Source organism: Pristiophorus japonicus, chromosome 8, assembly GCF_044704955.1.
Source record: "Pristiophorus japonicus isolate sPriJap1 chromosome 8, sPriJap1.hap1, whole genome shotgun sequence".
NCBI lineage: Eukaryota > Metazoa > Chordata > Chondrichthyes > Pristiophoridae > Pristiophorus > Pristiophorus japonicus.
In genome coordinates, this window is record NC_091984.1 from 18,719,793 (window position 1) to 18,734,650 (window position 14,858).

The 14,858-nt window shown below is 44.8% G+C and overlaps 1 protein-coding gene across 1 annotated transcript in view; it reads right to left on the minus strand.

Annotated features, from left to right (window-relative positions):
• Positions 1-2,264: 2,264 nt before the first annotated feature.
• The window catches only part of st6galnac5a (ST6 (alpha-N-acetyl-neuraminyl-2,3-beta-galactosyl-1,3)-N-acetylgalactosaminide alpha-2,6-sialyltransferase 5a), a 55,860-nt gene continuing 43,266 nt past the window's right edge, over positions 2,265-14,858 (minus strand). The window contains exon 5 of the mRNA XM_070885987.1: positions 2,265-3,139. Within this exon, the coding sequence (XP_070742088.1) occupies positions 2,899-3,139 (241 nt within the window). The 3' untranslated portion in view covers positions 2,265-2,898. The remainder of the gene's footprint in view (positions 3,140-14,858) is intronic.

The following is a 14,858-nucleotide window of genomic DNA, read 5'->3' on the forward strand; positions in this document are numbered from 1 at the left end:
TCCATGCTTCCAGTCATTAAACCCATGAGTAAAGTGGCTACTTATTCGTGCTGTGGCCTATACTCTACCATTTGAAGATGAATAACAGAGCCACGTTCGCTCCACAGGTTCCCGTCAGCGGGTGCACACGTGTGAAGAAGGACTTCGAGCAGTATTGGCGACATCCTTCCTGGTCATGAATCACGCCGGAGTTTGGGAAGTCTTTACCAGTTTCGGCAATCCTCAACTACCTTTTGCAATCCAATGGCTTTGCATGTCTTCTGAGATATTGTCTCCCCACAGCCCAATGTCACTTGCAAGTTGTGCCTCTTTCAGCTCAGTATGCGTCAGTTGGTTTTCACCTTATTCAACTTTTTGGACTTGGAACTCCAACTCGGCCAACTCCGGGTCCAGTGCCACTAGTGGTTTCATTGTTGAAGTTGACTGCAGTGTCGTCTTGGCCTTCATCTTCATGATCTTGAGTTTTTAGTTGGAAAAAATGACCTAGTTTAAGTAGCTTAGCTACTTCTCGTCTCTTTTGCTCCTCGCGAAGCTTTCCTTTATTTCGAACCCGATTTGTGTGCAGAATGTACTTCTAGAAAATGGGCATCTAGAGCCTGTTTACATCAAGTCAAGAATAACATGCGCCTGAGCCCTCGTGGCTTCGCTCCACTCTTGCTACATCACTTATGTCATTACTGTTTACTCTTAACCTTAATCTGACCCTGTATGGCCCCATTCTAGGCTTGGGCCCCGGGCAACTGCCTCATCTGCCCCTCCCCCCCCCCCCCTTAATCCGTCCCTGCTTGTGGCAGCGAGATGCACATTTTTACCACTCTCCGGCCAAAGAGTTTTCTCCTGAATTCTTTCCTGTATTTATTGGTGACCATCTTTTATTGATGGTGGCTAGTTTTGAACTCCACCACAAGTGAAGTGTCTGCACATGGTTCATTATTTGCAGCTCATACTGCTATCAAATGCACATTACTGGCCAAAGGCGGCTGATGATTAATAGGAAAGCGTCTGACTAGCTAACACGGAATATAGTTTATTGATGAAGCTGTGTTGGAGCTGAGGAAGAATTGGCAGGCTGCGTGCTAAAGCAGGTCCCTGAAAGTCAATGAAGTGACATTAGATGCATTATTGTAACAATTAGTGCCTTGCGCTGAGCTATTTTACTGCACATGAACGGATATGCGATTTTATGCCCTTAAAAGTCTATTAATTGCTGAATATAAACAGCAGCTGGTAGTTGTGTTCTATCAAACATACCAAGAACACCGTTTGTTGCTTATTACAAGTTAAATATCAGGAGGAAAATACAAAACGGCAACATCAATAATTCACGTTTTTGTATAAATCTCCTTGCCCATATCCCCCCCCCTCCCCTTGCTGAAGTTGCCAGCTCCTTGTTAGACTGCAGGTTCCACGGGAAGCAGCTGCCCGAACGTGGCCCATACTCTACCTCAGCTGATGCCCGTGTACCTGCAGGGCTGGGGAAAGCAGGGGAGCAGGAAACCTGGCTTCCCGAGCTACTGCCAGCCTGAGCTCAGAACAGCCATCACCAGGCTCTCTCTCTCTGTGGGCCTCTCGCCCTTTGCAAGCCTCTCGCAGGCCTCTCCCCGTTCCCCCCTTGTAGGCCTCTCCCTGGGCTCGCTCCGCACTACCCATGGCTCTGCCAGCTGCTGTTACTGCACTCAGGGATCTGTGTCCCATGGTACAGACTCCGACAAATAATTAGAAAGGTTAATGGCTTGTTAGCCTTTATCTTATGGGGGCTGGAACACACAGGGGTAGAAGTTAAGTTACAGTTGTATAAAGCTCTGGCCAGACTCCATCTGAATTACTGCGTTCAGTTCTGGGCATCAACTTCAGGAAGAATATATTGTTTCAGATAATTAAAGGAGTTGATAGGGTAGATAGAGAGAAACTATTTCCTCTGGTGGGAGAATCCAGAACAGGGGAACATAACCTTAAAATTAAAGCTAGGCCGCTCAGGTGTGATGTCAGGGAACACTTCTTCACACAAAGGGTAGTGGAAATCTGTAACCCTCTCCCCCAAAAAGATGTTGAGGTTTGGGTTAAATTGAAAATTTCCAAACTGATAAGATTTTTGTTCGGCAAGGGTATTAAGGGATATGGAACCAAGGTGGGTAGATGGAGTTACGATCCAGATCAGCCATGATCTAACTGAAGAGCGGAACAGGGTCGAGGGGCTGAATGGCCTCCTCTTTCTAATATTCCTAACCTCAAAGCAGTAGACACCTGAGCCGAGTTTCGCCCCACATCCTTTTATTCTTCCGCCAGTACTTTCTCACAGTGCAAGGAGTCCTTGGCACATAAGAAGATGAATTAGTTGCTACAACTCGAGCTGCCCGTGGTATTTGGTTAAAATGTCAGCAAAAGTTCAAAAGTGACGCATTGGAGCCCAGTGGGATATTAAATTGCCTTCAATACAAATAAAATTACGCAGCGATTGCGAAGGGACCGTCACACACACACATATATATAAAAAAACTGCAAGGATTGTGGAGGCTGCAAGATTAATAAAATTGGTGTTAATAAATCAAACATCATTTACGTTCTTTTTCTAAAAAAAAACAGCTACTGTCGGTCTTGAACTGAAGGGGTTCCTGCCTCAAAAATCCTATCACTCTGTTTACTGGGATGTGCGTGCGATCGGAACTGAGTGACCTGCAGAAGCAGCCATTTAATAATCTGCTCAGTCACTTCCCTACGTTGCCACAGTGGCTACACTTCAAAAAGTACTTCATTGGCCTTGAGGTCGCGAGAGGCGTTAGATAAACGCGCGTTCTTTCTTTCTTTCACGGGACGTCGATTTGAAAAAAAGAAGAAGACAGTCCCTCGAGCTCAGCGGCTCAGCTGATTGGTCAACGCGGCGCGCGCGCTCGGAATTCCTCATGTCCGCCTCGCTTCGCTCTCCGTGTGATTGGTGGCCGCCGGCTCTGGCTCCGGCTCCCACTCCGGCTGGTGGAAGTGGATGTTGTACTTCCTTGCCCATCTGGCGAACACCTGCTTCTCCGTGATGAACCGATGGTGGCTCCCCTTGCGTCCGAGCTCGTGCGAGATGTACATCGTGCACTCGTCAATTCCCGAAGGCTCGTAGTAATGGTATGGCACCGAACGGTGAGAGGAGTCCCTAAATGAGAAAAAACAGTCATTGCGTGGGCTCGTACCACCTTCCTACATTACGACAGTGACTACACTTCAGAAGTACTTCATTGGCTGTAAAACGCTTTAGGACGTCCGGAGGTCATGAAAGGGGCGATAGAAATATTTATTTCCTGGTCAATGGTGCTTTGTACATTATTAAACCAGTAGAACATTCTAATAGAGTTTACTTCCTCTCCCAAAGAAGCCGACTCTACACTCGGGCCAGTTGTCCTCTAGAATCTTGCCCAAGTGGCCATTCATTATTGAGTACATTCCACCGTGGGGGCCATTGCAGCATCGGCCACCAACGTCCACATTCCACGGTGTCAGCCGTGGCTAAGTGGGCAGCACTCTCACCTCTGAGTTAGAAGGTTGTGGGTTCGAGTCCTGCTCCAGAGACATGCAGTTCTGAGGGAGTCTACAGTTTGCCAATCAATACCTGGGACTAACTTGGAATTCGCAACCATACTATGGAAAGGCTTTTGTTACAGAGGTCTCCGGGAGACCGCTACAGGTTTATGTTTCGATTTTCCTTCTCCTGTTCCCCTGACTACCTTGGATTGCTTTCTGTCTATCTCTCCACGACGGAAGACTTCAGTAAATCAAAAGTCTGACTTGCTTTCACTTGGTAGTTTATTTTTTAAACTATTTCTTTGCATTGATCCATCAGTGTTCACGTAGCTCAGTTGTCATTACCCTCGCCACGGAGTCAGTGGTTGTGAGTTCAACCTCTGCTCCAGGACTGGATGACATAAACTAGGCCGACACTTCAGCGCAGTCCTACGGGAGTGCTGCACTGTCAGAGAAGCCACCTTTTGGAACAGGAGTTTTGATAGAGTAAATAGGGATAAACTGTTTGCACTGGCAGGAGAGGACACAGATTTAACCAGAGGACACAGAAACATAGAAAATAGGTGCAGGAGTAGGCCATTCGGCCCTTCGAGCCTGCACCGGCATTCAATATGATCATGGCTGATCATTCCCTCAGTACCCCTTTCCTGCTTTCTCTCCATACCCCTTGATCCCCTTAGCCGTAAGGGCCATATCTAACTCACTCTTGAATATATCTAATGAACTGGCATCAACAACTCGCTGCAGCAGGGAATTCCATATGTTAACAACTCTCTGAGTGAAGAAGTTTCTCCTCATCACAGTCCTAAATGGCCTACCCCTTATCCTAAGACTATGTCCCCTCTTTCTGGACTTCCCCAACATCGGGAACATTCTTCCCACATCTAACCTGTCCAGTCCCGTCAGAATCTTATACGTTTCTATGAGATCCCCTCTCATCCTTCTAAACTCCAGTGAATAAAGGCCCAGTTGATCCAGTCTCTCCTCATATGACAGTCCAGCCATCCCTGGAATCAGTCTGGTGAACCTTCGCTGCACTCCCTCAATAGCAAGAACGTCCTTCCTCAGATTAGGAGACCAAAACTGAACACAATATTCCAGGTGAGGCCTCACTAAGGCCCTGTACAACTGCAGTAAGACCTCCCTGCTCCTATACTCAAATCCCCTAGCTATGAAGGCCAACATACCATTTGCCTTCTTCACCGTCTGCTGTACCTGTATGCCAACTTTCAGTGACTGATGAACCATGACACCCAGGTCTCGTTGCACCTCCCCTTTTCCTAATCTGCCGCCATTCAGATAATATTCTGCCTTCCTGTTTTTGCCCCCAAAATGGATAACCTCACATTTATCCACATTATACTGCATCTGCAATGCATTTGCCCACTCACCTAACCTGTCCAAGTCACCCTGCAGTCTCTTAGCATCCTCCTCACAGCTCACACCGCCACCCAGTTTAGTGTCATCCGCAAACTTGGAGATATTACCCTCAATTCCTTCATCTAAATCGTTAATGTATATTGTAAAGAGCTGGGGTCCCAGCACTGAGCCCTGTGGCACCCCACTCGTGGCCTGCCATTCTGATTGAAGGTAATTTACAAAAGAACCAGATGGGAGGTGAGTAGAATATATTTTTTTACACAGCGAGTTATGATGATCTGGAATGCACTGCATAGTTAAAAGAAATCACCCCTATAGAACACTCCTAGATAACAACAATTTGTATTTATAATAGCATCTTTAACGTAGTAAAACGCCCCAAGGCGCTTCATAGGAGTGTCATAAAACAGAATTTGATACCGAGCCAGATCAGGAGATATTAGGGTAGATGATCAAAAGCTTAGTCAAAGAGGTAGGTTTTAAGGAGCATCTTTAAGGAAGAGAGAGGTAGAGAGGCGGAGAAGTTTAGAGAGGGGGTTCCAGCTCTTAGGGCCAAGGCAGCTGAAGGCAAGGACACCGATGATGGAACGATTAAAATCAGGGATGCGTAAAAGGCCAGAATTGGAGGATCGCAGATATCAGGAGGTTACATAGATAGGGAGGGGCGGGGCCATAGAAGGATTTGAAAACAAGGATGAGAATTTTGAAATCGAGGTGTGGCTTAACCGGGAGCCACTGTAGATCAGCGAGCACAGAGGTGATCGGTAAACAGGACTTGGTGCGAGTTAGGACACGGGTAGCCGAGTTTTGGATGATCTCAAATTTACGTAGGGTAAAATGTGGGAGGCCAGACATGAATGCACTGGAATAATCAAGTCTAGAGGTAACAAAGGCATGGATGAGGGTTTCAGCATCAGATGAGCTGAGGCAAGAGTGAATATGAATGATGCTACGGAAGTGGAAATAGACGGTCTTAGTTATGGTAGGGTTATGTGGTCGGAAGCTCATTTCAGGCTCAAATATGACACCAAGGTTGCGAACAGTCTGGTTCAGTCTCAGAGAGATGCTAGGGAGAAGGATAGAGTTGGTGGCTAGGGAACGGAGATTGTGGTGGGGACAATGGTTTCGGTCTTCCCAATTGGAGAACATGTCTATTCTTGCAGAATTGGTTGTCGGACAAGCAGTCTGACAATCTAGAAACAGTGGAGGTTTCAAGAGAGGTGGTGATGAGGTAGAGCTCGGTGTCGTCAGCGTACATGTGGAAACTGATGCTGTGTTTTCGGATGTTGTTACCAAGGGATTACCCCACAGAACAGTCCTGATAAAGGGATCACCCCTATACAACACTCCTGGATAAAGGGATCACCCCACAGAACACTCCAGGATAAAGGGATTGCAATATAGAGCTCCTGCTAGTGGGCTACTGCTCCACCTAGTGGACTACTGTAGTAATGCAACTAATGCTGTATATAATAAAGGGATCATGTGACAAGGTCACGTGACAAGTTCCTGTAGCATCATCTTGTAGTCTGTGTATTTGTGCTGTTGTAAAGAATATATCACGTTGGCAAACGAGGATAGGATTTCTGGATTCCCTAGCTTAAATTTTTGTTGGTGGATGATTCCTGCCAACCAATAGAGAGACTTTGAGAGTTGCTTTTTTTTGTAGCATAGCTAAAAATTCAAGTTAAATTTCAAGCATACTTGGCTGAACGGATGAATCCAGATGTCCAGATGTCGGCTAAAAATGTTTTTCACTGCAATAGTAACGTCGAAGTCCCCAACGATGAAAACTGTAACCGGATGCTTTTAGAAAGAAAATGGGCTATTTTCTTGACTGAGCAGGCCCCAAGGTGTATGAAACCCTGGAAAATGTGCTTGTTCCCATCAAGCCAAAGGACACGCCACTGACGGAGATTAGTGCTATAGTCCTGAGCCCCTGGAAATTGCTGAAAGTTATCGTTCTGGAATATGAGATCAATTACATGATGAGAGTATCAGTGAGTATGTTGTAGCATTAAAAAAAGCTATCTATTCACTGTCATTTCAGAAACTTTCAGGACCGAGCATTGTGTGACCGCCTTCTTTGTGGGATGAAAAATGAGCAATCAGAAGAAAGTTATTGACAACCCCTGACGAGACCTTTGATTTAGCTTGTCAGACAGCTATGTCGATGGATAGGGCCGATCAATACTCCCCAGAATTTCGCACCATTTCCAGTCATCAGACAACCGAGGTGAATCGCCTGCAGGTTACAGGCAGTTGGGCCCCAAGGCCTCTGTAACTGGCCACAATAACAGCGCATTGAAGTTGTGCTATCGGTGTCTGGGACAACACCTCGCTTGAAGTTGTCCCTATGTGAAGGCAGAGTGTTTCATCTGCAAGAAAACTGGGCATCTTGCGAAGGCATGCCGACTGAAAAGTAAACCGATGTTCAATGCTATAAGTAGAAATCGCCAGAGACTACATAGCATTGAAGAGAAGCAAAAGGACAAGGAGGTCATCAGGAACACAAGGGTACCTAACAGTGATTTGCAAAGTATCATCATCCAAGTAGACATTGCAGGAACCAGGATACCCATGGAAATCAACACTGGTACATCCATGAGCGTAGTACCGGAATTGCTGAATCTCGACAAGTTGTGTGATTTTCCACTGGATAGAGCTGTGAGGTTACTCAGGAGAGCAAATTCCTGTGGTAGGACAAATCACTGTACCGGTGAAATACAAAGATCAGTTTTAGAGCTTGCCTCTCTTAGTAGTTGCAGAAGACAAGCCTCCCTTAATAGGTAGAAATTGGTTGGGATCACTGAAGCTGGATTGGAGTGAGATTTTTCATACTGAAACAAAATTTGTATCAAAATATGATGTCATCAAGCACTATCCAAAGGTGTTCCGTGAAACAGGCAGTCTGATCCAAAGCTTCAAGGCGAGTGTCAAGAGCACAGAAGGACGCTAGACCAGTTTAGTGCAAGCCATGTACCGTACCATACACACTCAAGGAGAAAGTTGAGTAAGAACTCAAAAGATTAGGAACTGAGAACGTTATCTCTAAGGCAGATCTAAATAATTGGGCTACACCTATTGTTGTTGTACCTAAGTCAGGCAGTAATGCTGATGCTATATCCAGGTTGTCATCCCCATCACAAGTTACATGCAAAAGGAAAGAAGTGTTCTATGTTTCACACATTGATGAACTGCCAGTCACAGCTGAAGATATTGGTAGAGCAGCCAAGCGTGACCCAGTTATGTCAAAGGTGTATGATTACATAGCAAATGGCTGGCCAAACCAGGTATCAGAGGAAGATATTCATCCATACTTCCGTTTGTAGGATTGAATTATCAGTGGATAAAGACTGTATCATGTGGAGTGCAAGAGTAGTTACCCTAATTAAGTTCAGGTTCAAATTATTAAGAGATCTTCATGACCAGCACCTGGGAATGTGCTTGACCAAGAGTTTTGCACGCAGTTACTTATGGTGGCCAGGGTTAGATAAAGATATAGAGTACATTGTTAGTCATTGTTAGATAGTTGTCATTGAACCACAAATGAGCAAATTTTCTAATTAGGTATTGTAATACTCCTCATACAACTACTGGTAGAACACCAGCAGAGTTGTTTCTCAAATGACAGCCACGAACCAGATTTCATTGTTAAAGCCAACGAGACTTTACCAGTTAGTCAACTGGTAAGCAAGAAACCACCATCAGTACATTACAGCCATAGAAATAGTCTCCCAGGGTGTAGCAAAGTTACATGAAGAATTTGTTGAGCTAGAAGGACAACAATTGGTTATTGTGATTGATAGCCATTCCAAGTGGGTAGAGGTGTTTTTTGATGCAGAAAATAACAAGTAAAACATTAGACAATTTGCAAAGATTGTTTTCTTCATATGGCCTCCCAGAAGAAATTGTGTCTGATAATAGGCCGCAATTTTGTTCAGAAGAATTTGCACAGTTCATGAGCAGAAATGGTGTGAAACGTACCCATGTTCCACCGTACCACCCTGCTTCAAATTGTGTAGCAGAGCGCACAGTACAAATTGTAAAATGTGCCCTCATCAAATGTTGGATCCAAATCCAAAGAAACGATAGTTGTCGTTGGACCACAAATGAGCAAATTTTCTAATTACGTACTTTAATACTCCTCATACAACTACTGGTAGAACATGAGCAGAGTTGTTTCTCAAATGACAGCCACGAACCAGATTCTCGTTGTTAAAAGCCAAACTTGGCAGTGAGTAGAAGAGAAACAATTAAGACAGAAAGAGAATCATGATAGAGGTAGAGTAAGTGCAAAATTGGATCAGAAGGTTAGAGTGAAGAACCACCATCATAAATGTTTAAAGTGGTTACCAGGAAGAGTGGTGAAGATATGTGGTCCTTGCACATATTTGTTCAAGATGTTTGATAATAGAAAGGTTAAGTTTGTTCACATTGATCATATTTTACCTACAGATGTGGAAGGAGTTGAAAGTTGGCATGATTCGATTATTTCTGATGAATCAGATGGTCTTATTACAAGTAGAGTACCAGTAGCAATTCCTACATCAGATGTACTAGAAACAAGTCCAAGAGAAAGTTAGAATTTAAGTCTGAGTCCGAGTCAGGCAGATAAATAGTCCAAGAGAAAGTCAGAATTGCTCGGTCCTGAAAGTTTCGGAAATGACAGTGAATGGATAGCTTTTTTACAGCTACAATGTACTCACTGATACTCTCGTCAATTAATTGATCTTGTGTTCCAAACAATAACTTTCAGCAATTTCCACGGGCTCAGGACTGTAGTGCTGTTCTAACTTAGTTAGAATCTCCGTCAGTGGCGTGATCTTTGGCTTGGCGGGAACAAGCACATTTTTCAGGGTTTCATACACCTCGGGGCCTGCTTCAGTCAGGAAAATACCCCGTTTTCTTTCTAACAGTACACAGTTACGGTTTTCATCATCGGGGACTTCAACGGTACTATTAGCGGTAAAAAACATTTCTATATGCTCCAAAAGTCTCTCGGTTGCGATGGAACTCACCCAAGCACCCTTTTATTCCCATAGGCATGGCCATCTGGACTGACAGTTCAGCCAAGTTTGCTTGAAGTTTTCCTCGGATTTATTTTTAGCTGTTCTGTAAAACAAAGAACCTCTCAAATTCTCTCTGTTGGTTGGCAGAAACATCCACCAACAAAAATTTCAGCTAGGGAATCTGATTATCCCATCCTACATCACCAATGTGATATATCCGTTACGCCATCACTAAGCACACTCATCATCATAGGCAGTCCCTCAGAATCGAGGAAGACTTCCTTCCACTCTTAACATGAGTTCTTAGGTGGCTGTATAGTCCAATACGGGAACCGCAGTCTCTGTCAGAGGTGGGACAGATAGTCATTGAGGGAAAGGGTGGGTGGGACTGCCACACGCTCTTTCACACAAGATGGCTCTACAGGAACTTGTCATTATGTGGTCTTGTCACATGACCCTTTATTGTATTTACATCAGCAGTTGCATTACCACAGTAGTCCACTAGGTGGAGGAGTAGTCCACAAGGGCGAGTTCTATATAACAGGGATCACCCCATAGAATACTCCTGGATAAAGCAATCACACCTATAGAACACTCCTGGATAAAGGGATCACCCCATAGAACATTCCTGGATAAAAGGATCACACCTATAGAATACTCCTGGATAAAGGGATCGCCCCATAGAACACTCCTAGATAAAGGGATCACTCCTATAGGACACTGCTGGATAAAGGAATCACCCCTATAGAACACTCCTTGAGATGACTTGGATAGGTTAGGTGAGTGGGCAAATGCATGGCAGATGAAGTATAATGTGGATAAATGTGAGGTTATCCACTTTGGTGGTAAAAGCAGAGAGACAGACTATTATCTGAATGGTGACAGATTAGGAAAAGGGGAGGTGCAATGAGACCTGGGTGTCATGGTACATCAGTCATTGAAGGTTGGCATGCAGGTACAGTAGGCGGTTAAGAAAGCAAATGGCATGTTGGCCTTCATAGCGAGGGGATTTGAGTACAGGGGCAGGGAGGTGTTACTATAGTTGTACAGGGCCTTTGTGAGGCCACACCTGGAGTATTGTGTACAGTTTTGGTCTCCTAATTTGAGGAAGGACATTCTTGCTATTGAGGGAGTGCAGCAAAGGTTCACCAGACTGATTCCCGGGATGGCGGGACTGACATATCAAGAAAGACTGGATCAACTGGGCTTGTATTCACTGGAGTTCAGAAGAATGAGAGGGGATCTCATAGAAACGTTCAAAATTCTGACGGGTTTAGACAGGTTAGATGCAGGAAGAATGTTCCCAATGTTGGGGAAGTCCAGAAGCAGGGATCACAGTCTAAGGGTAAGGGGTAAGCCATTTAGGACCGAGATGAGGAGAAACTTCTTCACCCAGAGAGTGGTGAACCTGTGGAATTCTCTACCACAGAAAGTTGTTGAGGCCAATTCACTAAATATATTCAAAAAGGAGTTAGATATAGTCCTTAGTGCTAGGGGGATCAAGGGGTATGGCGAGAAAGCAGGAATGGGGTACTGAAGTTGCATGTTCAGCCATGAACTCATTGAATGGCGGTGCAGACTCGAAGGGCCGAATGGCCTACTCCTGCACCTATTTTCTATGATTCTATGTTTCTATGTGACTTGGGGTTAACGGACACCTTTATAAATAAACTGGGTTGATATCTGATGGGGACAGCAGTTTAGGTTTAGAGAGGTATTAGCAACACTGCTTGAACTTTTTCAGGAATGTTCCTTGAAGTAGGGGACCAAAGGGTGGTGGTGAATGGGGAGTGGTTTCCACAATTCAATAACCATAGGCTCCAGATGGAATGGGCAACATAGGCCGAATGGCCTTTTCTCCCTATCCTTCATATCTGTATGGAATTATTACTGTCAGGAGAGAAAAGTGGTTTAAAGATATATTTTCAATTAAGTGCTTTTAAGTTCCTTCTACATCGATATAAATTAAACACAGTACCAACATGACCCGAATTAATTAATACATTTTTATGAAGCCCTGCTTTATGATCTGAACATAAAGCAGTAACATGACTATTGTTTAATGAAACACTCCTGCTCTTGGTACAAATGATTGCAAAACGTTGCCTGCTTTGTTCTGATAAAGGATTTAAGTGTGGTTTAAAAAAAATAGACTTCAAGTTGATTGATGACAGGGTGAAACGTGCAGGAATTGTATGAATGTTGAAAGCTGTCACCCCAGTCAGGCATTATGACATGTTCTCATGCTTGCTCAACAATTAAGAATGAAAACTGCCAATTAGAGTGTATGTAAATCGGAATCTCTCGGTATGGCACCTTCCAGTACGCCGAATAGAGCTCTGAAAAGTAATAAATATTTTAAATATTCTGATTTGTACTGTAGATTATTTCCTTGGAATCTCAGTAATGGTTCCTTAGTTATTTGTGGTTAACGATGGACATCTAGAAATGTAACTTTTAAAAAATATACTTGGTTTAATTAAGCGCAAGAATCTGATTACACTTGCCAAACTCAACTCTGTTGTCGAGGTTTGATAGACCAGCAGCCTTGGCTGAGTGGGTAGCACTCCCACTTCTGAGTGAGGAGATTGTGGGTTTGAGTCCCCCTTCAGAGATTTGAGCACATAATCCAGGCTGATACATCAGTGCAGTACTGAGGGAGTGCTGCATTATTGGTGGTGCCGACTTTTGGATGAGACTTTAAGCCGAGACCCTGTCTGCCCTCTCAGGTGGATGCAAGCGATCCCACGGCATTATTTAAAGAAAAGCAGGGGAGTTCTCTAACTTGATTGAGTTTTTGGATAAGGTAACAGAGGGTTGATGAGGGCAATGCGGTTGATGTGGTGTACATGGACTTCCAAATCATTATCATAGGCAGTCCTTCGAAGCGAGAATGACTTGTTTCCACGCCAAAAAAGAATGAGTTCACAGGTGTTTCAATGAAGGACCTAATAATTCAGATCCCGAACTAAATTTCGAAGGGTGGAAGATGCCTGTGCTTGGATTTTTTTAACATGTGGTGGCCGTTGCACACCAGCCACCACACAGGCTTGACAGAGCTAGGTCTTGGTCCAGTGGCAAGGATTACCCAAGACGACTGGAGACCTGCTCTGCTGCACGGACCTAGTGCGCGCACATATAGCAGTGTGGGCTGGCCCGTGCTGCCCCTGGGCCCTCGCCTCTTCTGGGCCTCAGACTCACGCCTCTCCTGGGCCCCAGTCACTTCCTTCTACAAACTCTTACCACTCCTTTGCCCCTCCTGCAGTGGTATGCCGCCGCACGCTGCTGCCTCTGATTGCCCCGGCCTGCTGATGGTCTTACAGGCCGGGACCGCATCGATTTACGAACGGGCCGCCGCGCACTGCTCCTTCTAATGCAGCCTTTCAATCACAGTAAATCCTCTTCAATTCACTAACGTGGCCTTTCCAAAAGGCATTTAATAGGCTTGCCAACGAAATTGAAGCCCATAGAATAAAAGGGACAGTGGCAGCATGGGTATGAAATTGGCTAAGTGTCAGGAAGTAAGAGAGTAGTGGTGAACAGTTGTTTATCGGACTGGAGGAAGGTATACAGTGGTGTTCCCAGGGGTCGGTACCAGGACCACTGCTTTTCTTGATATATATTAATGACTTAGACTTGGGTGTAGAGGACACAATTTCAACATTTTCAGTTCAAAAAAAAATTTAGAAGTATAGTGAACAGCGAGGAAGTGAGTGATAGAATTCAAGAGCACATAGAAAGGCTGGTGGAATGGGGGGACACATGGCAGATGAAATTTTACGCAGTAAAGTGTAAAGTGATAGGTTTTGGTAGGAAGAACGAGACAAGGCAATATAAACTAAATGGTACAATCTTAAAGGGGAGGTATATGAACAGAGAGACCTGGGGTATATGTTCACAAATCGTTGAAGGTGGTAGGGCAGGTTGAGAAAGCAGTTAAAAAAGCATTCGGGATCCTGGGCTACATGAATAGAGGTATAGAGTACAAAAGCAAGGAAGTTAGGATGAACCTTTATAAAACATTGGTTTGGGTTAGGGTTAGGATCCCAACCCTAACCCAACTGGAGTATTGTGTCCGATTCTGGGCACCACATTTCGGGATGGATGTGAAGGCCTTAGAGAGGTTGCAGAAAAGATTTACGAGAATGATTCCAGGGATGAGGGACTTTAGTTATGTGGATAGATTGGAGAAGCTGGGGTTGTTCTCCTTAGAGCAGAGAAGGTTGAGAGGAGATTTGATAGAGATGTTCAAAACCATGAGGGGTCTGGACAGAGAAGTTAAGAGAGAAACTGTTCCCATTGGCGGAAGGGTCGAGAACCAGAGGACACAGATTTAAGGTGATTGGTTGAAGAACCAAAGGCGACATGAGGAAAAACTTTTTACGCAGCGAGTGGTTAGGATCTGGAATGCACTGCCTGAGAGGGTGATGGAGGCAGATTCAATCGTGGCTTTGAAATGGGAATTGGAGAGGTACCTGAAGGGAAAAAAATTGCAGGGCTACGGGGAAAGGGCGGGGGAGTGGGACTAGCTGAAGTGCTCTTGCAGAGAGCCGGCACGGATTCAATAGGCCAAATGGCCTCCTTCTGTGCCGTAACCATTCTATGATTCTATGTATTCTGACCAATATTTATTCCTCAGACAACATCACAAACAGATTATCTGGACATTATCATATTGCTATCTGTGGGACCTTGTTGTGTTTCTTGCATTACAACAGTTACTAGTGTCAGCCATGGCTCAGTTGGTAGCATTCTCGCCTCTGAGTTAGAAGGTCCCATTCCAGAGACTTGATCACAAAATCTAGGCTGACACTCCAGTGCAGTGCTGAGGGAGTGCTGTACTGTTGGAGGTGATGTCTTTCAGATAGGATGTTAAAGCCCATCTGCTCTCCCAGCTGGATGTAAAATATCCCATGGCACTGTTTCACAGAAGAGCAGGGCAGCTAACCCCGGTGTCCTGGC